This window comes from Genypterus blacodes, unplaced genomic scaffold, assembly GCF_046128005.1.
Source record: "Genypterus blacodes isolate CSIRO-AG114 ecotype Tasmania unplaced genomic scaffold, CSIRO-AGI_Gbla_v1 ptg000008l_1, whole genome shotgun sequence".
Classification (NCBI taxonomy): Eukaryota; Metazoa; Chordata; class Actinopteri; order Ophidiiformes; family Ophidiidae; genus Genypterus; species Genypterus blacodes.
The window spans coordinates 3212209-3240077 of record NW_027466822.1 but is presented as its reverse complement, the minus strand read 5'-3'; the positions used below and the strand labels follow the sequence as shown (position 1 = coordinate 3240077).

General features: G+C 41.7%; 1 protein-coding gene across 1 annotated transcript; it reads right to left on the bottom strand.

Moving 5' to 3' along the window:
* Positions 1–3829: 3829 nt before the first annotated feature.
* On the bottom strand, positions 3830–4930 carry LOC143005548 (trace amine-associated receptor 13c-like). Its single transcript, XM_076157006.1, has 2 exons — positions 4758–4930; positions 3830–4634 (listed from the first exon to the last, which is right to left on the bottom strand). Exons 1-2 carry the CDS (start codon positions 4928–4930, stop codon positions 3830–3832), a joined length of 978 nt encoding a protein of 325 aa, XP_076013121.1.
* Positions 4931–27869: the final 22939 nt, after the last annotated feature.

The window sequence follows — 27869 nt, the reverse complement described above, 5'->3', positions numbered from 1 at the left end:
AAAGCTGTACATTTTTATTGCAACACCAGTATGCAATTCAGGCTGTTCAGTGTTTGGTAATGCAAAGTCGTCTCTCCTGTAACCTTTATCAGACACAGCAATTGTAACAGTAATCCAAATATTAAAAAATGTTGCCTGTAAAAGACTTGTCATTAAATGCTGCAGAGGAAACATACATGTGCATATTAAAAAAAAAGATAATAATTTTCCTTGTGGATATCTAGATTGATCTATTAATATTGTCATGTGCTCTTTAAATTTTCTCCGTCAGTAATTGATATAAGTACAGTACATTGTAGGCATTCTTGACTTAGACAGAATGCATATTTTCTTACCAAAAATATATGATTGTCCCTCACTGAATTCGAATCGGTCTTTGAAGTATGTCCAGCCCCTTGATGCAATACAATGGAAACTGCATCAAATTGATGAATCAACGTTTCAAGACTGGTTGGATGACCTGGAGCTTAAATACTGCAGCTGATGAGTACTGGCTGGTTGATGGGCATCAGATGTGTGTAATGAGATGGCGGGAAAAGGAACCAGGTAGCCACGCCCAGCCAGGAACAACAGGGAAACAAGTGAGAGGAGAAACAAATACCAAAACTGAGTAATCACGAACAGATCCTGACAGTGAGGTCATCCAGCTAATGGAATGCGCTCCACTGGCAAATTGTTGTATATTACCTTATGGTAAATGTATTGTTAACAGGACCTGGCGAGGCTACACAAGAGACTACGACCGTCAAAATGAACTACAACTTTAGTGCATGGATATGTAGCCCAGCTGCTTAAGTGACTTGTGGTATTATCACTGCTGTCATTTACTTTAATGGATTTATTTACGAGTTTTCAGTTCAGACAGTATTACGTTAAATCATACTGCTTTGGGACATAGTAAGTTCTAATATAAATCACTGGCAGCCAGGTGCTGCTAAGTAATGCTGTGATAGGTGAGAGGTGTGTGTGAATGTTTAACCTGCTCCCTGACCAAGCTGCCATCAAAGACAACCTTACTAACCTATGTCATGTTTTCTGCTTGCTACTTATGTCATGTTTTGAGCACATGTTATTACATGGGTAGATTATGTTCTTTATTCATGAGTCTTTATAAGTTTTACACATTATAATGTTGTGAAGTGCGATAGATGGATGGATGGATGGATGGATAGATAGATAGATTAAAAAGACTGAATTATATTGATATTGTTATTATTATATACTATATTATACATACACATTGCACTGTCGAAAAATTAAATATATATATTCAACACATGCACACAGTTATGACCCGTTATAAAGTCTTATTGCGGTTGGCATAAATGACCCGCGGTAGTGTTCAGTCCTACTCGCTGGCTGCAGCAGTCTGCCACTGAAGGAGCTGGTTAGAGCTCCCACAGTATCATGGAGGGGTTGAGAGGTGTTGTTCATAACTGGTACCTATACTGTCTGATGTACAGACTTGTTTATACCGCATATAGTTCCTAGTCCAAGTGGTAATGTTATTTCTACTAAACGAGCCTGATGATATCCTGATGATATCCTTTTTTTTAAAATCCATTTCTCTTTGACCGAAATACTGAGATATATTTGATAGTAATAGTAGTTAATGTAATATGCATGCACTCCTTACTCTTAACTTAACTAACTCTTTATATCAGGGGTCTTCAACAGGGCGTCCGTGGAGGTACTGCAAGGGGTCGCGAAATTTGTGGTAGACAATTTTTTCTCCCACAATTTGAAATGTCTTTAAATCAGTGGTCTCCAACAGTAGCTCACCGGCCGTTTCTGAGTAGCTCGCAAAAGTATTCAAAGAATACGTACATTTGACAACACGCCTCTTGGTAAAGCTGTTTGAATTTCTATTCATCCAAATTCAGACATCCCACCCCCTTTTGTCACAAAAGGATTATAAGCCAATCAGCTGTCAGTCCAACAAATGACACTGCTGTCATGTTTGGTTACGTGACACCGTAACATTCGGCAAGCAAGCGCAAGCTGGATTTGAGTTTGGCCGTGGAAAATAGCCCCGATAATAGGCAACAAACGTACTGTTTTCTTGAGGAATTACGAACATGAATGACAAGTGTGTGCATGTCTCGTTTGCGCGTCTGTGGAGCGCCACTTCACCAAAGTCCACAGCAACTTTTCACAGGCCTTTCCGACTGCCAGCAGGGTGTCATGTGTCGTTAGTGAGCGCACCGGCTCAAAGAACCGTTTTTATTTTTTCTGCAACTTAAAACAAGACAGAATGATCGATGGTCTTCTCTGTGCCATGAACACGGGGAAGACTGAACGTTTGAATTGATGTTGTGCCGTTCGAGCAATTCACATGAAAACAGACAACGATCATAACATCAAGCAGGGAGGGGCGGGACGTGCTGACGGTCTACTACAGGTACAGAGCAGGACAGAGTGAAGCAGAGATGGGTGAGAGCTGGAAAAAAAGCAGCATTTGGATGCATTTTACCAATTGTGACAACATAAAGGCAGAATGTAGAATTTGCAGAATTAAGCCGTCATGTCCACTCAATCCAGTGTATGTTCTTCCAAACAGGAAAACATTTCAAAACTGTACGCCAGAGAACGTGCTTCACTGCAAGAACATTGCAAAACTATTTTAATTCCTCATGAAAACAGTTCCACACTCACTGTCATCTCATAAACATCAGAACAGACTGAATGCATGTAAAGTACAGATGTTATGGGAACTACAGGGAATTCCCTTTATTACAGGGAATGTGAAGAGAAATTGTGACAGTGATATGTGGACAGACAAATGTTAAATATGAAAGGTATAGTATTAGTAAAATCAGTAATAACATTGATTTGTTTTCTTTGAGATTAATATGATGTGAATTCATTTTTGTGAGTTTGACACTGAAAATGTATACAGAAAAAAAGAAGCTCATGTTGCTGAATTGAAGTGCATTTTGATATAAGATGTGAGTGTTGGATATCGAAAATTTTGTAAATGTTCGCACAGAAGACGCTTATTCAGCTGTTTTGGGTGGAGAATCAGCCATGTGGATAAATGTTACTAATAATGTAAAACATGAGGAGCTCTCGGGCACTTTTATTTTGTAGTAGCTCTGTAGTAGCTCTCAGAGGCAAAAAGGTTGGAAACCACTGCTTTAAATACACAATAACATGAATCTAACATATTGTAGTGAATTGATGAGTGGAGGCAGAAGATGTTATCTTTCATCTATTACCACAGCCACTTAAAAGACAAACCTGTTGAATACTACCAAACTTGTCTCAAATCCCTCCAAGGTCAACAGACATTGATGAGAAAATCTTTGTTTATACAAGGCACTAGGCCCAGTTTAATATAAAACACAATTTTATACAATATATATAGTAGGGAGTCCCCGCTCCATCTCTCCATCAGTTTGGCTCTATATTACAGATTCAATTTATTTAGAATAGAAGTAAGAAAATACGAGACCAAAAAAAGCATATTACTTATGACAATAATTTATTTAATTTCTAAGCCTATCACCACACAATGCCAACTTGTTTTCACTTTACCCAGGTATTTAAATGTTTAATTCTTTGGCCAAGTATTTTATTACATTACATTAAGCAGACGCTTTCATCCAAAGCGACTTCCAATAAGTGGGTTCAACAAAGGTAGATAAGTTTTATCACTTCAGAATTAACAGCCTTGGTTCAGTCATTGCACAGCCTCGTTAACAATGTCAAATGTCAAAACTACATAGTTTAAGGCTCATTAAAGTATCTAGACTGACTCAACAATTATTAAATACATTTCTCTTAAAATATGGAGGTTTTTATTACTTATTACCTGACAGGACTGAGGCTACAGTATTTTGGCCTGACATGACTTAGGCTGCAATATCTGAAGTGTAACAATGAGTTTAGTAGATACTCTGAACCAGGGGTAGAAAAGAGCATAGATGACAGGGTTTAAACAAGAGTTAAAATATGTAAGCCAGATCACAAAGGCCTCAGTTGAAGCATTGATTAATGCATTCTGGTTGGCCAGAGCAAAACAAAAATATGGAGAGATACATATTAGAAACACTGCTATGACAACGCCAATAGTCGTAGCTGCTTTTATCTCGGATTTCCTTGCCGTTAGGCTGACTGTAACAGCTGCAATGTGGGTGCGCATGGCACGAGCCTGAGACACAGCCACCACAAATATTTTCATGTAAAGAATGATGATGACAGTAACAGGACCAATAAAGGTCAACATAAGGTCAGCAATCCCTGCTATATAATTCATGGCAACCACACACTCTCCAGAACAAGAATTATACTTCCCTGGCATTTGTAGGTGATCCATCAACAACAGACTGTTATGGAGAACTGGAAATAGCCAACAAAGGAAAGAACATATTGCAGCTCTTCTCTGAGTAATTTTAGTGGTATAACGCAGAGGATCACAAATAGCAACATATCGGTCAATTGATATCACCATCATGCTACCAACTGAGGAAGAGGTGATGACACAGGCAAGATAGTGATACACGGCACACATGAGGTCACCAAGAAACCAGCAGCCCTCTATGAGGAGAACCTGAAAGTACATGAGGAAGCCAACAAGGAAGTCTGAGACAGCCAGGGAAAGAAGGAGGATGTTGGTGGGGGTGTGGAGCTGCCTAGAGAGAGAGAGAGAGGGTTGTTAGTATCTATTTTATAATTTCCATCAACTTTACACTTACACATTACATCTCTGTAATTCTAAAGGTCTACCAGTGTGATAAGTTAAGTTACTGTCTAACTTGAAGTGGGCGATGGAGATGATGACAAGCAAGTTGAGAATGGCAGTGAGAAAAGAAATTAAGGACAGAAAAATGGAAATAAGCAGGACTTCAGAGTGAGGACGTAGTTGCTTCCTGCAGGAGGTGTTAAGCAGTTGAGGAAGACAGAGTTCAGTTCCTTCTAGAGTCGTCATCCTCAGTGAGAGGAGAGAAGAAGCCACTGTCTGGCAGCTATCTCATGAAGGCTCTCATCCAGCTCTTTTTATGTTTCACTCTCCTCCCTCTGCTTACCCCTCCTCTCCTCCACCACATGTTTTCTGTAATATATGCAGTGCCTCTTGACCAATCATCTTGTTTGGAAAATAGCATCACTGTTTCTGCAGGATCCTGTTGACATATCTTCAGGGGGTCTGTCGGTATAAGGCGGGTTGAGGATATTTAGATCCTTGATTTTGTAGATGATTTTCTTCACTAACGCTACAGATTATCACCGGGAAGGGGACAGTATTTATTTAGGCTTCTTACTTGCTCTGCTGTGGTATCACACTGTTGGGATTGCAACAAGCAATTATGATGAGAATAATAATTGATATCCAATCAACAAGATACAGTAATGGCACTGAATATTATATATTTTGCGAATTAAGTATAATCAAATCTGATTTCAAATTTAAGGTGACATTTTTGTCATGTTTGAATGTGAATGTTTGAGTATACTTAACATAGAATCATAACAAGTAGGACAATATACACACAGCTCTTCTGTTGTGAAATTCATAGGCGTCACGTGGCCTTTTCATCTTGTTCCCATTGGCTTGTCTTTGTCCCTTTTATGGGAGCATGCATGTCACAGCATTAAGAAAGCCGACATTAACTCACTGTGATGATTACCTGCATCGTGATATCAACTACTATGATGATTGCCAGGTTTCGACTCTGTCAAGCCAGCTTGAGCAAACAAGGCTGAGGTCTGTTGAGCTTTTTTCATACTACAATCCCCAGATCTCCTAGCATGTATGCAAAGATTTAGCCCTATATCTATCTATCTATCTATTGGATGAAATAAAAAAATGACATAGTCATTGTCATGCCATGGCAACAGCATTGAATATCAACAATAACTCTGCAATTTATTGCCCTCATTGTCTAAAAACACTATTGACAGTGAACCTCTATTGGTCATGTGCTTTATGCTCTTAACAATGAACATAGTACGTAGTAAGTGAACTTCGAGTCACATCAAACAATGTACAGAATGCATGAAGGAGTCACTGTCATGATTTAAAAAAATATATAAAGTGTGTTTATCCCTTTCTGTAGGCGTGCATAGCCAGAGGGCACACATTATCTGTTGTCAGCTACCACCTCTAGCAGAGGTGTAAGGACTCACAGCACAGTAACACGTGGTTACTGGGCATCATATAACCCCAGGCTGAATTATAAAAGATCTTGGTACAGTACAGGACCCTAGAGGAATGGTATGCATGTCCATGGGGCATCACACCAGCCTCTGCCCAGCTATGGGTCAAATAGCCATCTTGCCTCAGACGTACCAGTGGTGTGGCAAGGTTGCTCGGTAGCAAACCAAGTGGAAAAACCCAGATTGGAGACCAGAGACCAGAGAATTGCCAGTCAGAGTTGGGAAATCATGCAGTTTAACCAGTACCTAACACCATGCTTGCACTCCTCTGGATCATACTGGAAGGCTGAAAAAAAGGGGCATTGGAACTGGGCATACATATCTATACATCCTACCCAGGCTTGCATCTTGTCATCCTGACTGGAGGAATGTGTGCAGAGCTGTTGCCAAAGTAATGGGTGTTTATTTCTCCACCATAAACAGCATCCAGCATCAGAGATTTTGGAAGTCCATCCAAAAGGCCTCACACCCGCAGACCACCGACACCCGCAGACCACCACTTTCAACCAAAGAATCATCTGAGGCCAGCCACGCGGACAGTTCTGCGTCACAATCGATGTGATTGGGCAACGGCTCACCTTGGATGGCCGTCAGCACATTGGAGAACACTCCTCTTCACAAATGGATTGTGGTTTCAGTTGTAATGGACAGATGACAGGGCAGCATATGGTATGGTGCTGTATGGATGAGCAGTTTTAATGAGAGAATTATTATCATTGTTGTTGGTTAACTTTTTTCGAAGACCCTGAAGTAAAATAGGCAATATGAGGTACAAGTAGATTGAAATTGAAACAGCAGGAAGACACGGCCGCTGGAGGTTGTGCGAACATGGCACAGTAGTGAAGACACAGGGTCAATGATGGCATCAGTAATGTTGTTGTGATGATCTCCTAGGTACAGTTTTTTGAGGATGATGTCAAACAGCAATGTAGACAACTACAGATCACATCATAGGCTGTGGTGAAGAAAAGAGGAGAAGAGAAAAACAAAAAAAACAAAGAGAAGCAAAGTTAGGTTTTCAGTTATTGGTCTGGCATAGCATGTAGAACTGTGAAGTAAGAAAGAAATGGTTGCCATCTCTGATAGAACTTATCAGTTTGATCCTCATAGTGTACTTGATTTTCTTGAGTTTAAGAAAAAAAGAAAGAAATCATAACCCTCAGCCATTGTGAAATAGAGGGAGGGATGAGGGATTTCCAATGCAGGAGCAGGCAGCGTCTAGCAAGCAGAGAGGTGAACATGACAATTTCTTTTTGTGCAGTGTTAAGTTGGCATGAGTCAGGTGGGGTACCGTAGATGGCAATATGAGGAGAGGGTTGAACCTGTGTTCCCAATATGGTAGACAATGTATTGAAGTAGCCAGACCAGTAGTTGTGCAGACTGGGGCAGAGAAAAACATGCGGCTTAGGTTACAGTGAGGATTCAAACATCTATTACATTTGTCCTCCACTTCTGTGTACATTTGGGCCAATCTGGATTTAGAAAAATGGACCCTGTGTACGGCCTTAAACTGGATGAGAGCAGGGCGACCACAGGACGAGACACTTTGTAGATTGCGTATGACTTCGTCCCATCAGTCTAAGTCTAGATAAAGCTTGAGCTCAGCCCCCCAGCGGCCCCTGTTTTGGTCCTCGAGCTGCAGAATGCGGCAATAGATCTCAGAGATGGTCCCTCTTAGTGGTGTCTTGAACATGAGCAGGTCATCCCACATGAGTTGAGGAGGTGGGGAAGGGAAGTTTTGGAAATGCTGGAGGCAAAGTGTCTGATTTGGAAGTACTTAAATAATTGGTCTATATTGAGTTGACAGATTGGAGAAGCTGGTAAAACTGACGTCCAAGTACAGGTCAAGGAAACATTGCCTTTGCCTATGCCTTTGTGGTGCCTTGCTGAGAAGGAAGAGTCCAAGTATGAGGGAAGGAACAGGTGGTAGTTGCGGACTGGAGCCAGGGGGATGAGCTTGAGAATTTAAAGTGTTTCCTAAATTGGTACCAATTCATTAGAGCATTAAGAACAATAGGGTTCTTGGTGAACTGAGAGATCTTGTTTGGGAGAGAGGAGTATATAAGGGCAAATATAAGGGCAGCGGAGGAGGAGGAGGAATAGGAGCAGGATTGGGCTTCCAGCCTGCACCAGGCTAGCTCAGGAGAGTTAACCCAATAGCGTATTTATCGGCATGATAAATGTTTGAATTACCCGACTTCCGGCGCAGACGCGAGTGGCAGCCTTTTCTAGAAGCTCCGTGTATCTCTCGCACTTTTCCTCCTTTTCTTATCCTTTAGGCAAGTTTCGCGGTCTCTCTAGAAACGCATTATTCTATCCTATGGATATGGATTACCGACACCTACCCCGAGACTCACTTATTCGAGCAACTTTCTACACGCTCTGAGAGCAAAGTCCCACACCGGCGTGGCTCCGTGTTTACCAGACGACGTGAGGAAGCCGTACCGAGGCTGCAGAGCCGGCGCTATGCTAAAAGCTATGCAGCTAGCGAAGAAGTGGAGATTCAAGCCTCCGGTACCTTCGTTGATCATGGGAAATGTGAACTCACTGCCGAAAAAAATAGACGAACTGGCTGCGCTGACCAAGAACGACAAGACCTTCAGGTAGTGCAGTTTATTGTGCTTTACTGAGACGTGGCTAACAGCTAGCATCCCAGATGCTAACATGGAGCTCCCGGACTTCAGCACAGTCAGAGCGGACAGAGACACAAGAGCCTGTGGCAAGCGCAAAGGAGGGGGACTCGCACTGTATGTGAATAAACGATGGTGTAATCCTGGGCATGTGAACATTAAGATCTCCACATGCTGTAGGGACATTGAACTCCTGGCAGTGAGTCTACGTCCCTATTACCTGCCCAGGGAGTTCAGCTACACCATTGTTGTGATTGTTTACATTCCTCCGCGCGCCGACGCGGAGGTTGCGTGTGACGTCAGGCTCTGTTGTTGGCACAGAGCTGGACAGCCTGACATCTGTGGCAGAGTGACGGGCATTGAACAGGCTCCTATCCATCATAGACAATCCACACCATCCACTGCACAGCGCCATCTCCAGGCAGAGGAGTAGCTTCAGTGACAGACTGCTGTCCTCCCCCACGCCATGCGGCTCTTCAACACCTCTCGAGGGGGGGCCATAAAACAATAACAGAACTTGGACTCATACATACTTACACAGTGCAATATTTCATGTTTTATGTTTATATTCTTTTATTTAATTTTTTTATTTAATTTTTTATTTTTTATTTCACCTTGCATGCCTCTTATGTTTCAACCTTGTTTAAGCTGCTGGAAAACGTGAATTTCTCCTGGAGATTAATAAAGTATCTATCTATCTATCTATCTATCTATCTATCTATCTATCTATCTATCTATCTATCGATATGAATTGCCCAGTTATAGGATTGGAGGTCTGGTAGGGCGAGACGCCAACTGAACTTACATCTTTGTAGTGGTTTGCGGATCCTTGGGGACTTCGCACCCCAGATGAAGGCACTGATCTTTTGTCTAAAGAGTCAGAGAAATGTTTAGGTAGGATTAGAGGAAGAGATTGAAACAGGTAAAGAAATCTCAGCAGAACATTTCTTTTGATCACGTTTATTTTACCAATTTTTGGGCCATTTTGATGTTGCCATCAGCCCTCAGGGGCTATACTAAACTCAAAATTCACGCTGCGATCTGCCGGTCTGTCTCACGGCCGGGCGGGCCGGATCGGCTCGCGGGCCGGAGGTTCCCAAACCCCTACTTTAGAGAATCATTGAATTAGTCTTTTGAGATCCCATAATAGGTAAATAAAATGAAATGAGACGTGACCTTGTTCATAGTAGGAGCATAACCTATACAAGTATAGGTTTTTTATCAGAAAAACAGAGTAAGACCTGTATCACTGTATCACCTTGTGATGCAGTGTATTATTTTGTACAAACCTTACCCCTTGGCCATGGTGTTGACATAGGCTTGGGCATCTTCAGCGGAGACAAAACCCTTTTCAACTCCCTTGAAGCTGATTTGGACACAGGCCGGGGTTGAAAAGACCATAACAGACTTCTTCCATGCTTCGTAGCTGACTCCTGGTGGCATTGAAAGCAGGCCGAGCCCAGGCAACTTTCGGTGTATGGTCAGTGTTACGGTCCCTGTCTTCTGACAAGCTCAAAAGGATTGCAGCATATACAAAGGACGCCAACACAGTTGTAAACAAAGCATAATACTGTTTTAATAGTTCACAAGGAAACAGCGGAGACAGCCCCCACACACACACACACACACACACACACACATTCAGCATGACCTCATGTCACACCCCCACCCTAAAATTGTGAAACGGAAAGACGCGACAACGTGTCCGCCAGGCTTGGAAAAACTTAAACAGGGCACTTACAGTCTAAATAGAAAAACATTTCAGTCTCTCCAGTTCTCTCTCCTGCACACTGAGACGGACCAAAAGCTCTCCATGGCACGACCCCTGAGCTTCATGGCACGCTTCACGGTGCGCTTCAGCCGGTTGTTCTCCTCTTCCAGCCGAGACATGCGCTTCTCCAGCTCCTGGTACTCCTGGACCAGCTCCTGTTTGGTTTCTTCTGGCTCTCAGCGTGGTACTTCCCGTAGGTACAAGAAAAGTCTTTTGGAGAAACTCCACAACTGGGCTCCCTGTTCTCCCAATGGTATCGCTGCCGTCATCGTCCATGCGACACCCAAACCTGAAATGCTTCTTGTTATCTTGTTGGGTCGGCGGTGGTGTTGCTTCTTCCTCAACACATACAAAGTCTCGGGCCGAGGCATAGCTGTCACTTAAGAATTGAGCAACACTCTACCACCGGCCCGATCGTTGCCCAGGATGAAGGACACACCCCACACAGGAAATTATTTATTGACCCCGACAACCACGAGCCCCTTAACCAAGTCAGATTCCAGGTAAATGGTAAGCAATGGCACACCCACAAAGCCCACCCACAAAGCCCATACCAAACCCACAAATCATCGCTGCTGATTCAGTAGAGGGAGTCAGAGGGAGGCAGTGGCTCAGTGGGTAGTGCTTCCGCTTGGTAACCGGAGGGTCGCCGGTTCGAGCCCCTGCCGAGGTGCCCCTGAGCAAGGCACCGAACTCTCAATTGCTCCCCCCTCTGCGAAGGGTGGTAATGTAATGTAAGTCGCTTTGGATAAAAGCGTCTGCCAAATGATCGTAATGTAATGAGTCTCAGAAAGCAGTAACACCCCCTTCAAAATGGCAGATTGAGAGGCTGCACTGTCTCTCAAAATAACAACAGGAACATCCAAGTAATCGGCAAGTAAAACAAAGTTGTCTTTAGTGCACAAATGAAATTCCTCTAATGCTGGTTGCGCAAAAAAAATCCTCAACATTAAACTATATTCAGGCCAAAATCCACACTGGCAAAAACAATGAGGAAAAAACTAAATTTTAATGGTTCACAAGGAAACGACAACAAAAATAAAGACTGGAGCCCGCTGGAGGATATAAGCGGCATTGATAGAGAAGAACTGGACCATGACGGGCCGGGGATGATCCACGGCTCTCGGCCTCAGCTGGAACGTGCTGTGTGCCCACTCCAGCAGAGGCTCTTGGTCGAGCTGGAAAGTTTCTTTCAACAAGGCAGTTGTGGTGGTGGTGTTAATGGCGATTTCTTCTGGTATGCCGATGATTCTTATGTTATTGCAACGCATATAGGCTGCTAGTTCTTCGTATTTGATCTCTAACTTGGTCAACGCGGATTGTGTAGCAACTTCAGCGGTAGTCAGACGGGTTTCGAAGGTAACCTGTTGACTTTTTATTACTTGTTGTTCAGCTTGGACTGGCACTCTACCTCCAATCGCTGTGTTCATCATCGTCGGTATCGTTTGGAAATGTCCCACCATTTCTTGTCTCAGCGCCGATATATCATTTAGGCCGCAATCGTTTGGGAATGTGTCACCATTTCTTGTTTCAACTCCGGTACCGTTTGGGAATTCAGTACCTGAAAATCCTGGGTGGATGAGCAGTTTGCTGATGCTGCGTTGTTGTTGTGGGGTTATGGTACGAGTTGGTATATCCTACCCACAGCAAACTGAAATGCATTTTTAGTTTATTTATCCATTGCAATTTGAATGTACAGAGATAAGGAGATAAGATCCTGAGGCCCCTAGCTGCTGAGGCACTTTTCTGGCCTGCTACTCACCAGACACCCTTTGAGCAGGGTGGGGATGCTCTTGACCAGCACATACGACAGCGTGTTCCAGTTTCCACCAATATCCAACAACTTGGAACAGTTATTGAACAGGAGTTGTCTATTTCAGTCGGCTACAATCAACACTTTGATCAATTCAATGAAAAGGAGATGTTACATACATTTCAGGGTCACTTCTTTGTTGGGATTTCTTGTGACTAACAAATGCATACCTGTATCCCCGGTCACATGAAATCAATAGATAAGTGCTTAATTAATCTATTTCAGTTGACTGATTTATATTCACTACCTTTGAAGTGTCGCCTTTATAGTTTTGTTCTGTGTATTTACTTTTTAACTATATACTTGTATATATACTTGATGTACTTTTTGGTGGGGGGTCCCTAATTGTTCACCTCCACAGACCATTTTTCAACAAGAGAAACACTGAGATGTTAACATACAGTATATGTGGAACACACTTAACACTACTTGTCCATGATTATTGTTATTATTATCATGCCAATTGATTGTTATACTTTCTTAAATTTGCAGCACTATGCAGAACTATTGACCAGCTGCCCCAGATAAATTCAGATTTGCATAAGCAACAGTTATTGCTCATCGTCATCACAGGAAGATGATCTAATCTGCAGCCATTTAGGGACAATCTGTGAGTGCATCATACAAAGCAAAGTATTTGTATATTATTATTAAGTTTTATCCATCAAAAGATAGACAGATAGGTCCTCCTCTACACCTATAGTAGGTGTAGAGGAAACAACTAACTTAAATCTCTCTTATGACGCCATATCAAAATTACTAAGGAAGCAAGACAGCAGACCACTAAAGGATACAACATTTGAACCTGAACCGTTTTCCTGTGAAATCTGTGTGCATGATACTAATCATGTGTGTTGACATAAGAATGGTCTCAGTGTGGTGGGAGACATTTACCCAATAGTCAGGAGGGAATTTGTGAAAAATCATAGGGATTGTGCACTTCTGGAAAAGTGATGATTTGATTTTTGGCAGGGTGTTAGGCATGGGCCTAAGGTTTTTAAAAACCCGTGGATGCATGTTGGGGCGGCCCCCTAGTGGCCGGTATACATACAAATCCAAAATGGCCCCCGCTGAAAAGAGAAAAGGTTATATCTCAGCTTCCTTTAGTCTTAAATTGTTGTATAATGTAATTGTTCTGCTTTGTTTGATACAAGGAGTGCAATTCTGATATAGTCTACTTATTTTAAGTCCATTTTTATGTTAAATGTATTATCATAGTCCTAGTAGCTCTCGAAACCAGAAGTAATACGGGCCATGGACGAGTTTGAGGTTGCCTGTTTTTTTGCCTCAAGCATGAAGGAAAGTCTGGAACATCCAGAGTCCTCAGCTGCTGAACAGAAGAAGTTCCTGCACCATCTGAAAGAACTATGCAATATTGCAAAGGAAGATAAAATAATCAATCCCTTCAAAGAAACGGGTACAGAGCTCTTTACCCTAGACACTGGTGAGGTCATTGACCATGAGATCTCCAATTGCCTCAGGGAAGCTCCCAATATCGGCAAATCCATGTTCAAAGAGTTTGTAAGGGACAGAATAGAAAAAGCCACCAAGCCCCTATCTGATGTCATTCCAAGGGCCAATTTGTACACATTCACGAACAAGCCACCCGTGGATCTGAAGAAGGGTTCCAGCAAGTTGAGGTCTGCCAAGGCAAATACTGCTCTTGTCACCAAGCTCCTCATGTCCTTACAAGCCTGTCCTGATCTGGACATTGATGACTTCTTCAAGCATGAAAATCAGCTTGAGCCGCCATCTTTACCCGATCAAGGCAAGCTGCGGTCAGGAACCAAGTCAGATATTCTTGGGTGTTTACCAGGAATGCCAGGTTCTGGCCCCTCTCCATCAGCCAAAGAAGCTTCTGTGGTTGTGCTTGATATGGCAGCAGTCATACACATCATCAAATCCCAGTGTGCCAGAGTGTTTGGAGAGTACACTCAGAAGGACTCAATGCCATACTTACACAGCCTGATAACTGACAGCATGACAAGAGTGGACGTAGTCTGGGACAAGTATATAGAGGCAAGTCTCAAATCCCAGACTCGTGTCAAGCGTGGTGGGACAGCAGAGTGCTAAAATACCTCTGCCAAAGGGAGCTCAATGGCAGAATTTCCTCAAAGACAGTCAGAATAAAGATGCGCTGTTTCAGTACATCAGTGACGAACTTCAGAAGGCCACAGCTGGCTCAAAGTACCTCCTCCTGACAACAAAGGCTAACTTGGTCCTGAGCAACAAAACTGCTGACCTAGAAGCTTTGTCACCATGTCAGCAGGAGGAAGCAGACACCCGGATGATGTTACATTTACGGCATGCTGCTGAACAGGGTCACACCAAGGCTTACCTACTGACAGTAGACAGTGATGTGGTTGTGCTGGCCATCACTCTGTTCCAGGAGTTGGGGCTCTCAGAGCTATGGATTGGTTTTGGATCAGGGAAGGCATACAAAGATATCCCAATCCACCTCATCTCAGGAATGCTGGGAATGCCAAGCACTGCCCCTCTTCCATGCGTTCACAGGATGTGAAGGATGTGATGTGGTATCAGCAATGTATGGAATTGGCAAGAAAACTGCATGGAATGCACGGGCAGCTTACCCAGAAGTCAAGAAGGCCCTCATTGCGATCACCCTAGATCCAACCAGCCTCACACTGGAATCAGTGCGAGTCCTCGAATGCTGAACTGTACTCATGTATAGTAAGAACTGCAGTGTCAAGTCAGTCAATGAAGCCCGGAAAATTCTTTTTACCCATGGCCTTAAGTCCCTGGGTTCAATCCCCCCGACCAAGCATGCTTTATTCCAGCATGGGAAGCGTGCCCAGCACACTGCAGCTTTTGTCTGGAAGCAATCCCTGTCCAAAACTCCAGAGAATGGAATGACAGAATCAAGGTCTGGGTGCAGTATTGGACAGACCTGGAAGATGTCAGCAAGGGATGTTCACTCATCCTCAACTGTGGCTGTGTGGTTGCCTGTAAGGGCAACTGTAAGTGCCACCGAGCTGGACTTCGCTGTACTACATTGTGCAAGTGTGTACGAATAATGATGAAGAGTGAGGCGAGGGTCTAGAGGAAGGAAGAGGGTTCAAGGAAGACAGGGCAAAGGGGAGGGCCTCAGCCACAACAGAAACCTTTAGATAAATATATAATGTTTAAGTATGTATTGTTCATTGTGTTATTTCACTAAAATTTGATATTGATCCTTCACATGTTGAAAAGCCAAATATAACTTCACTGTGGCTTAGTTCTGAAATTGTGATCTAAATCCTCAACAATGGTCCTTTTGGTCACCACGTCTGCTTTCTGACACAATAGTGCTAGTGACCGGTCCAATCAAAAAAGAAAAGCATACCTTGGAGGTAAAAAATATGGCTCTAGTGCCCTGACTAATATTTAAGTGTGACTTTTTCAGAGATATTGACAGTTTATTTGAGCTAAATAGGACTATGATAATACATTTAACATAGAAGTGGACTTAAAATAGTAAAACTATATCAGAATTGGATTCCTTTTATCAAACAAAGCAGAAAAAATACATTATACAACAATTTAAGACTAAAGGAAGCTGAGATATAACCTTTTCTCTTTTCAACGGGGGCCATTTTGGATTTTTATGTATACCGGCCGCTAGGGGGCCGCCCCAACTTGCATCCACAGATTTTTAAAAACCTTAGGCCTATACCTAACACCCTGCCAAAAATCGAAAACTTTTCCAGAAGTGCACAATTTTTATGAATTCCCTCCTGACAAAAGGGATCTTAGGCTTAACCTACATGAATAGACAAGAACCCCCATTCCTTCCTATTGTAAACTTACATTTAGCTCTAATTATTTGCTGAACATTTAGCAATTGCTCTAGTTATTCTACTAATTTCAATAGACTTTTTGTTTCGGTCATCACTGGACAGGATTAGTCTGAGTTGTGTGGAAAACGCATCAAATTATTGATTTGAGTTGACTACTTGTTCATTAAGTAACTAATTATTGGGATACTTTTACTGACTAGGTAGCCATTGGGGAAAGTTGTTGAAAACATTGGAGTCTTTCTGCATCTAATCTGTCTGACACATAGGAGGATAGCCATATGCCAATCCCTTCTCTGAGCTAACAGGACATGTTTGCCACCGAGTCCTTGGAACAAAGCTCTAAACTGAAAACTCTGGAACTGTTTAATTTAAAACAGCCGCTATGACTCATCATTTATTACGTGGTCCCAAACAACCTTGGTCCTACTTCTACCCTTTATGCACATCTAGCATTTATGCACAAAATACACATCTCAAAGAGGGCCTAGCCAGTGTGCATCCTTCCACTGATCCACACTTCATCACCTTGATCCTCCTCATTTGATCCATCCAACAATTAGATGTGTGTTTTAGAACAGTGTTTACCAAATGTAACGGGTGTGTCTGGCCCGCTGTAGTCTTCTACCAGGCCAGCAGCACATCTGTCACTGTGGCCTCCTCTGTGTTGTGTTCTGTTGTCGGGTGAATGAATCGGACCACAGGCAACTGCTGGTTGTTCCCTTTAATATCAACGATAATCTGTACAAATGAAATGAAATAAAATACAACATATAGTCTCCCAGACACGACTCGACAGCTCCTCTCTTCATGGCGCGTGGCGCGAACTGCGAGTGACGTAGCATTCATTACATGCATTTAAGTCATATAACAACGAAATAAAGGTACAAAAGTGCAATAAACTCGACCGTACACGAACTAATGAATGCAGAAAATGACCAGCATCAACCATGAAACAATGAACAAATAAAACACATACCTGTACAAATGAAATGAAATAAAATACAATTTATAGTCTGCCAGACACGACTCAACAGCTCCTTTCTTCCGAACTGAAAGCCGCGCAGCTGTGACATCATTAACATGAGACTACATAAAATGACAGTACAGGTATCGACACACAAAATAAAATATGTTCAAATCAAAACAAAACATCCAAATCATGAACAATAACCAGACATAGATCAAAGATTTGGTGAAATTTCAACCAAACATATTTACAATTTTAACCTGGTTACACAAAGTGAGCCGTGAAGGTATTGCAGGTGGGCCGCAAGAGGTCATATATAATAAATAAATAAAAACTTTTTGACATTTTGTAATAAATTTTGAAATGAACACAAAATAGTTATGATTTAATCTTTACATTCTAAAAAGTAATCAGAACTCATACAACAAACCCATGAGTTAAACTACGTGTTATGTTTCATTCAGCAGACACATTTTTTGATAACTAACAAGCACACGCGCACACACACACACACACACACACACACACACACACACACACACGTGTGCCCATGAGACTGGACTTGCTATGAGCAATGAGCAAAACAAACATCCACTTAGAGTTAATGACATTGGCTCCAGTGAAGGTGTTTGTTCACACCTCTTTTTGCTAAATGATGGAAAGTCTAGACTCAAAGGGATCAACCCAATTAGAGATAACATATAATATAAAATTTACACATGATGCAACCTCAATGCACACACTAGCGACCAACAATTACATAGACATTAATTCCAAAATATTTTGACCCAGCATATTAACTACCGACACTGTTCCTGCTGCTAATGCCAAATTAATCCTACTATGGTTGGCATGTTTACCACTCAGCAATTGTTTTCGGAAATGAGGACACTAACTGTTGTAGTTTTGAAATATGTATTATATAATGAGTTGAGTGGCCAGCAAAGCCTCTACATGCCACTTCAATCGTCTCACTCCTCCGGCACTGGTTTATCTGGACCTTTGGCTGCTTCTGCTCATACAATATATTGGGGAACTCAACGCCATTAAAATTGGGTGCATAGACATTTACCAATAACACCTTGGTTTGCATCAGTGTGCCTCCCACTATAGTAAAATGTACCATTTTCATAAGCAATAACAGTGTGTGAAAATTGAGTTCTCTTATCAATTAAAATGGTAACCCCACTAGAAGACTAAGATGGAACGGAGCAAGCAAAATGGTTTCATAAAAGGTTGACAACAATTTTGTAATACTCGCACCCTTCTAAATATTATCCATTCCTCTCACTCTGTAATTTCACCAGAGATTGTAATCTCCCTGGACGCTGAAAAAGCCTTCAACAGGGTAGAATGGGAATACTTATTTGCAGTACTGAAGCAATTTGGCTTCGGACACAAATTCAGCAGCTGGATTAGATTATTATACTCATCACTACAGGCCAGTGTCCACACAAACAATATTTGTTCAGAATACTTCATATTACCACGGGGGCCCCGCCAGGGTTGACCCTTATCCATTACATTACATTACCATCATTTGGCAGACGCTTTTATCCAAAGCGACTTACATTACATTACCACCCTTCGCAGAGGGGGGAGCGATTGAGGGTTAGGTGCCTTGCTCAGGGGCGCCTCGGCAGGAGCTCGAACCGGCCACCCTCCGGTTCCCAAGCGGAAGCTCTACCCACTGCCTGCCTGCCTGCCTGCCTGCCTGCCTTATTCCCACTCCTCTTTGCCTGACCATCGAACGATTGGCCATCTCATTACAGTCTTCCACTCTCTTTAAAGTTGTTATCCGTAAGTGTGTCGAACACCGACTATCGCTTTATGCGGATGATGTTGCTCTACTTGTTGCAATACTTTACCCATATCTAGTCTACCAGCTGTCCATCCTTGATACATTAAGCAGTTTCTGGCTACAAAATCAATAGAGCGAATGTTACCCCATTAATACTTTAAGTTTGCCTCTGCACCAAACAGACTTCCATCCAAACCTCCAATCGTATTACTGGGCATTCCATATTGACAACATTACATTACGGTCATTTAGCAGACGCTTCTATCCAAAGCAACTTACATTACATTACCGACCATTACAGAGGGGGGAGCAATTGGGGGTTCGGTGCCTTGCTTCACCAAGAACCCTGTTGTTCTTAATACGCTAATGATTTGGTACCAATTTAGGAAACACCTTAAATTCGTAAACGCATCGCCCCTGGGTCCAGTCCGCAACAACCACATGTTCCCCCCTCATTCTTGGACTCTTCCTTCTCAGCATTGCACCACAAAGGCATACAATGTTTTGTTTTCGTTTTGTTTGACCTGTACTCAGATGGCAGTTGTAGTAGTGGCAGCAACTTGGAGAGACCAGGCCAGAGACCATAACAAAGATAGGCTTAACAGACTACAAATATAAAGAGACTCCTATTGGGTAAGTAAAATAAAATAAAATATAACCCTGTTACAAGAAGGACCTTAATGTGTCCTAGCATAGATATGATTGAACAGATACAAATGATAAGAGACCATTATATTGCAGTGGCTTATTGTGTAATAACAGGTGGTGTCAGCAAAGACAAAATCCTTTTTTCACACCATTGTAGCTGATCTGGAGATGCCAGGTAGAAGAGACCATACAGCTTTTTTTGCCACGTAGCTGGTAGAGATGGGATTTTTGGCTCTTTGGAGGGAGCCGTTCATTTGGGATCCGTTCACTTCAAAGAGCCGTTCAAAAAACTGGCTCATTTGGCTCTTTTCTATATATTCACTTTTTAAGAAGCCAGTCTGGGGTTAATTCCTATTATCCTGTAAATAAGAAAAAAGGGAGGAATGATGGGCTGAGATTTGGATCAGAATAATTTCTAACTTAGATTTCCCACAAATATTTGAATTTGAATTATTCTATAGTATAGATTATAGCTTCATTTGACATGTGTGGACAAGATTTTTTAAGTCTGATTGACAGTGAGATGACAATTTACTCATTGTATAAAGTGTGTGTACGCGCGTAAACCTACTTTGACTTATTTTACTTATCCAACACCTTAATACTTACAAATACATAGGCCTTAGTGATGTTTGCTGCATTATCTGTTAAACAGCACACCACCTTCTTATCTACCTCCCACTCTGCTGCAACACTGAGGAGCTTGGTTGCCAGGTTGTCTGCTGTGTGCCGCTCATTAAATTCAAAGCAGTCCAGGAGGCAGGAAGACAAGTGATAGTCTTCAATGAAGTGGCACGTTATTGACATAAACGACGTTGAACGAAAAAAAGAACGGCTCCCAACCAATCGCGACCTGGCTCTCATTGTTCATGTTAATGAGCCGTTCAAAAGAACTGGATCGTTCGCGAACGTCACATCTCTAGTAGCTGGTTCCTGATGGTATTGAAAGCAGACTGAGCACAGGCAACTTTGGTGTATGGTTGAGAATCTCATGCCACTGGTGTCAATCTGACAAAGCTCTTTGGCCTGTTGTAGGACACTGACAGAATTTTTGTAGTAAATGAACCGGGCAAAAATGGGGCAAGGTCTCCGGGTCTTAGCCTTAGCCGGGTCGTGTGATGTGCGGATGTGAGAAACTTGTTCCGAGCTGTAAGGCATCCTTAAGCAGTTTCCTTGGGTATGCCAATGGTTCTTATATGTCAGACAGTTATGATAACATAATATAACCCTGGACCCCTGACTCACTTCTGATCTGGCTCTGTCGCTGCTGTACAGCAATTCTGGTCTGTAGCAGAATTTGTTGGAGCTAAGTTGGGCTGAAATATAAAGCGCTGCCTCTTGACCGATCAACTCATTTGGAAAATAGCATCACCGTTCTTGCAGGATCCCCTGGACGTATCTTTAGGGGGTTTCCAAGTCAATTCAAGTCAATTTTATTTGTATAGCCCAATATCACATACAATGTCACAAAGGGCTTTATTTTTTTAAAGCAGAGTGTAAAGGATCAATGTTATAGAGTTACACTGTTTCCGATAGGAGATTGATTTGATTGAATTGTCTTAATTGAATACAATTGGGTTTGATTAATTTTGTCCCAAATGAATCTATTCATTTACAGATTGGAAGGTGGTGCCCCAACAACGAGTGTAAATACAGAAGTATTGCTGTAGTATTGTGTTATTTCTCTTACATGGGTAATGTGGAAGAGATACCTCACTGATTCTTGAGAGTCGGGACAAAATATGTCCCACATAGACAAGTCTTATTTATATCAAAAATAAATAAATTAATAATGATTGACATACTCACAAAGTTAGATCTAAAGGAATTGTGAATACTGATGTTCTGTTTTAGCATAGATAATTACTTTTTTGAGGGATATTTGTTTAAATGTATGACCAGTGGTTAGACGGCCGGGTCATTCCAGAATTGGAGGACATTTGGGCTTCAAAATTCTTGAAAAATAAACCTTCACTTTTCTGATTTTCTGCTACATATTCATCAATAATAGGTAATAAACTATCAAAGGCTTGATTAGCTCAGCTTACAGATCAATGGTACAATTTTTATTACATGATTTATTTGGTGTTTACAATACTTGGTGCAAGTCCAACACTGAGCAACCTGAAAAAAGTACATTATTGATTTCTGAAATATAATTCCTTTTCCATTAAGTAAAAAAAGTAACATTCTCTCTGAATAACGATTTGATTTCACATATGACTTGATTTAAATTAATTTTAACAACTTTCTAAATCTGTCTCACCCAACTTTTCAATAATGGCATGTTTCACTTTACCAATTTCAGTATTTATTGTACAATATTTACTCTAACACATTTTGCATATGCCGATATGGTGCAGAAGGAGATAGGAGCCGATTCTCCCCCCACGTGATAAATATCAGTGTGTAAAGTGGCCTGTTGGTGGGATGCACCAAAATGAACAGACTGCACTTCTACACTGTATTTGCAAGAAAAGTTTTCTGAGAAATCAACATGGACTACACATTGGTTGGCAGGGAGGTTCTGCTTCAGGGCCCGTAAGAAAGCATACTGCTGCATGATGTTGTAGAGATGACGCCTAAACTTCTGGAGCAAAGTGGCAAATGTTTTCCACGAGCTCTTCTTGTGAGGATTCATATTCTTTTTTCAAAGTGACCTTTGAGGTTGCTCCAGAGTCATCTTTGTGCTTTTTGTCAACAGTTGCCCACTGAAGGTAGGAGACACTATCAGTAGCTTTGTAATGGCCTGTGAGTGGATATCTCCTATTGCTGCACTTGTCACATTCTCCATACATACATTGCTTTCTTGTGATGTCACACGTGATGGCTTCTGTCAGGCTCTCCAAATTGAACGTGTCAATGATGTGCATCTGATGAAGCTTTTTAGCAATAAAGCCAAGATTTTCATGTTGTTTGCACATACATGTTTCACGATCTGCCAGCGTTGGGTGCACAACCCAATAGGGACGAAGTGTGCAAAACAGCGAGTATGACAGCTGGATGTTGGTCTGCTCAGCGAGGAACCTCAAATGGAGGTTCTTCACTGAATCCAGAAGTAGTCTTTTCTGCATTTTCTTTTTTCCTTTTGTGACCGTTTGCTTTTTTCCAGTAGTGATCCTGCTCACATCGTCACGTACAAAGAATGACATTACCTTTTCTTTTAGTCTCACACCAATTCCAGTGTTCTCCTTCCTCTTGTAGTTGAAGACATTTTCATTTCCCAGGTTCTTCCATCTTCTCCTTGAAAATCCAAGTACCTCCTGTGCCAATTTCTGCAGCCTGTACTTCTTCAGGATTTTGCTTGTGATTACTGCTGCAATGAGTTGTCTGTGACTCTCTCTCTTTGATTTTTTGTACTTTGTACGCACTTCCTCAGCTACTGCTGTATGGAACAACAGGGTTCTTCTTAGGGATGTGTGCGAAGCTTCCCTGAGTATTTTGTTGACTTTGGATCTTGGAGATGGACGAGCCATTTTCAATCGTTGAAGCCGTTTCCTGTATTTTTCTGATTTCTGTTCTGCTCTTCTCAACTTTTCTTCTAGTTCCTCTTGCTTTCTTTTTGATCTTTTTTGGGCAGCCCATGTTCTTCTTCTCCCAGCATCACTTTTCCTAAAAGAAACATATAAGCATTAATTTTGTTCCATAACAATTTCACCTGCAGCAAAATATGCATTAGCAGCCTTTACCATTTTGTGCTTACACTAACTTACATTACTCAATAACCTTATTGTATGCTTACCTTGAAGTCCCAGGTTGAGAGCTGGAGGTAGATTCTGGATATTCTGCCCTAATCGGGATTTCTGGTGAGACTGGAGGTTCAGGGGTGATTGGAGGGGTTATTAACCCTTCAGGTAACTTCCTCCTGGCTTTACTCCTCTTATGAGCCTCTCTCCACTTTTTTTGTTGGGCTCGCTGTCCTCTCCCACTGCGGTCTTTTTGAAGCAACTTCTTTCCTGTTTCTACATCTTTTTTCCATTTCTCTCTTTCTTTGAGTAAGTACTGTTGTCTCCTTTGTACATCAGCATCACGCTTGGCACGGTAGCGTCTCTGCTTTTCAGCAGCACTCAATGGTGGGCCACACTGTATGAAATACAATTTATCTAACTTAATTTAGTGTCCCCTATTATGAATTGTAACTCATTGTTTGAATACAGTTTTATTTATGTAAAGTTAATCATTCCATCGAGGTAGTTTGCTACGGTTTGCCAGAATAGAGGACCCAAGATGCAGATTCACCGGCAATTATTTATTCAGACGAGGCACAAATATCCCAGGAAACTCGGAATCACGAGAGACAATGCCAGGGGGGACAACAGGAAAAAAACAAAAACACGCCTAGCCTAGCAGACGGACGCTGACGCAACATCAGCTAACTGAACAAACGACATAACATTAACAACGACCCGACAAGGAACACAAATCACACAGGGGTTCATATAGACACCAGACAGGGGAGGAGACAAAGAGACACAGGTGAAACACATTAGGGAAGATAAGTAATCACGAAGATGGGAAACACATAAGATAAGAGATAAGATAAGATAAGATAAAAGTTTATTATCCCAAGGGAAATTACTGTGCAACAGTTACAGTACAGCATGAAACAAAAACCAGAAATCAGAAATCACCCAACTAGTGCAATAATGAAATGTGCATAAAATGGGCCGGAAGTAAAGACAACAGGGACATGGACACGACAGGGTTTCAAAATAAAACAGGAAGCACCTGCAACAAGACAGATCCTAACATAGTTGCTGCAACAATAATCCATTTGGACTACCATTAGGAAATAAAAGGAAAACAATTTAGTATGTAAAATTCAGAAATGTGTTAACAACATGTAGAGTAACTAAATTATATCTCAGATAATGTAAATTGTTGAATTGAATTACAAATAATAGTTTCTAAAGTCTGAGTAAACTGGAGGAGGTGCAACCCTGTTAATGTAGTGCAACCCTGTTACTCTAATCACAGCAACAGGGTTGCAGGTAACAGGCTTGCAAATCCGTACTAATGTTGGCTTTATCTCAGGAGTAGAAGCTAGCTGTTTAGCTAGCTGTTACTGCTGACCAAGAGGACAAACTTACTTATTGACTTATGTAATAAGTAAAGAAAAAAAAAAATGATTGTCTTATTCTGATCATATGCTTAACAGGGTTGCATGAGGTAGAGTGAGACATTCAATAAAGGCTAACTATGTTATAAAAATATGAAAAATAGAAGAGAGGACATACCTTTGCTCTACCAATTCTTTTGGATAACTGTTTGATGATGTCAAGTCCAGCGTATCATGTGATTCAGTGCTTTTTTCTTCTTCTACCATGCTAAAAAAGTTATGGTAACAGGGTTGCGTGCATGTTGTGGGACACACGTTCCATCAATAATTATTATTATTTGAAATATTATGTTTATCAAAACAAATATTCCCACAGTTACAAGAGACAGCAATGAAACAAATAATACCAAAAAAATGAAATTTAAATTTCATTTTAACTGTTTTATTTGAGATTCAATTTGGTCATTAGGGGGGTGGGACAAGAGAAAATTTGCATTTTAGGGGGTACTCCAGACTTATTTGGTATTTTTAAAACCATTTCCAAGCATTCTTTTCTCTCAGTTCTTTTAGATTTGGTCTCAGGACAGGTAAATTTACTCAGAAACTGCATGTTTTAGTATTTTGTATATGGATTATTTAAAATTTGATGGGTGGGACGTAAAATGTCCTCCAATTCTGGAATGACCCGGCCCATGTTATTACTCTTGTCCTCAGCAAGAGGTCACAATATTCACCAGCCCCCAAAATCTTTAAAAACCTCTACAATTGTGAAAACATTTATATCAAATCAAACATAAGGGTTATGAATGTATAAAACAATGCATGCCATGAACATCTAAAAATATTTTCCATAGAAATCTGCCTATCAAAGTTGTGTCCTCTGTTTCCGTCAACTCCGTCAGATTTTGTCATAACCTCATTAAATCAGGTAATAGCATGGTCAGGTATATCCCTGAGGGTCCCTTTTCATTCCCCTGGCTGTGGTGAATACATCAATACCACACATTGTCTGGTATGTTTGACATTTTTTTATATTTTAGATGAACAATGTCAATTTTCCTATGGTCACAGCTGGAGCATGTCAACACCATCTCTCTGTTATGATACCTTTTAATAAACCATATTGGATTCAATGAAAGTATTTTATTGAGATTATGGAGACAGCTAGCAATAGCCAACAACCTAGCTAGCTAGCTGCAGTGTTTTTTTCTGCAGCGGGAAAAAACATGCCATTTCGTCAACTCCGTCAGGTTTAATGCCATTTTGGACAAAATCTGCCACAGATAACACTCCATACTGGAATGTATTACACAAACGGGGAAAAGGCAGCATTTTGCACACTGTCTGAATCGAAGAGACAAGATGCTGCGGCAATCTGGACACACATGGAACCTGTCCTAAAAGATATCAAGACTAAATATCCACAGGTCACCACTGTGCACTTCTGGTCTGATGGACCAAGTAAACAGTATAAGAACAAGAAGAACTTTTTACTTTTGTCTGCTATTCCACCTACACTAGGGTTTGAAAAAGCAACATGGAACTTCTTCCCCACATCCCAAGGTAAAGGCGCACTAGACGGCATTGGAGGAACAGTAAAAAGAACAGCTGACAACCTGGTACTGAGAGGAAATGAGGTGACAGATGGACACACATTCTTTGAGAAGGTCTCAAACAGTCTGAAGGGTGTTCAGCTGCACTACATTGTAGAAGAAGACATGGAAAGATATGATACACTTCTCATAGATCCTCTCAGACCGGTTCCCTCAACAAGACAAATATAATGCCGGTAATCGCCCATGAGAACAGGATCCACTACAGACAACTATCCTGCTTTTGCAGCAAGATGTTGGATTGCCAGTGCTTCTGCCCAGCTACCTTCTATTTTCAGGGCCCAGATGAACAGCAGAGTGATACCCGTAGGGCAAGAAAGAAAAGACCTTTAAACATGTTGTGGGAGGAGATGGAAAATGAGATGGGAGGGGAGATGGAAGAGGATGTGGAAATGATGGAAGAGTTGGATGAGGAGCCATTGAAAGGTCCTGAGGGTACTGTGACAGTAACGACTGTTAGCAGCCTTAATAATGGAGACTGGTTAGCAGTAGTATATGATGACCACTGGTGGCTAGCCAAGACCATTGCTGTGGATACTGAGCATCAAGATGTGAAAGTGGAATTTCTGCATCCCCATGGTCCAACAGCAAAGGTTAAGCCCAAGTGTGGCAAGAAGGATGTCTGTTTCTGCCCAGTTCAAGACATCATAGTGAAACTAATGGGAAATGCATCATCAGTCCAATCAAGAACAAGAGAGATCTACAGTATTGCCCCTGATGTGATGGACTTCATAGAGCGTGAGCATGTCCGACGCCTTCTGCTCAAGGCATAAGTCCCTTGTGTGACTGTTAACAGTTTAAAGCATTTCTCAATCGCTTTGATTAAAAAAGGATCTTCTTCATCTACTTCAACACTAAGCTCCCTTTTATTTTGATTATTAATGGGGGCCAAATCAATCATCCGCTTTCTTTTCCCCATTTTAAGAAGGGGTGGTTCCCAAGAAACTTTAATTTGATTAAGTTAATTCATATACATTTTGATGTCCCTGGATCCCCTGGACTGGTTAGGCAGGACAGGAAGTCAATAAGGGCCCCAAAAACCTTTCAGTTTAAATCCAACACTGTCTAGTAGGGGATGAAACGAGGAAACAGGGTCATACTTTGACTTGAGTGTGTCACTACACTGGAGTTCAATCAGCTCCATTTGGAGGTTGGTTGGTGCACGTTCCACGTCAACTGCAAACGGATTAATAAGCAGTCCAAAGTCGGCAAATCGCCGAGTAAACTCGGCGCTGACTACGCAGAGTTTTTCAGCAAACTGTGCACTTGGCAACACGGAGGTAGAGATCTGCTCTTTCATGGTTTGGCACAGGAAATGGCCCAAGTTTCCTTGCAGCATCTGTGTCTCCCACAGGAACAACTTGGTTTGAAAAGCCCTTAACGCAGAGTACATGTCTGTGATGACATGGCCCCACCCCTGAAGCTGCAGGTTGAGCGCATCTATGGCTTGTGATGTCACAGAGAACGCACTAGCAGAGCACTCTGGGATGTGTAATATTAGCGGTAATATTCGAGGCATGCGAACAGTCATGCATTATTAGGAAATAGCTTCAAGACAGAGACGAGGGAGAGGTGGACAGGCCTAACCCTAACAGGGAAAATGAGAGACATAGA

Bases quoted from the DNA above. Each gene is read 5' to 3' on its own strand.
- LOC143005548 (XM_076157006.1), bottom strand. From the start codon at position 4,930: ATGACGACTCTAGAAGGAACTGAACTCTGTCTTCCTCAACTGCTTAAC. The intron at 4,635-4,757 runs GTTAGACAGTAA...CTCTCTCTCTAG, and splicing joins ATCTCCATCGCCCACTTCAA to GCAGCTCCACACCCCCACCA.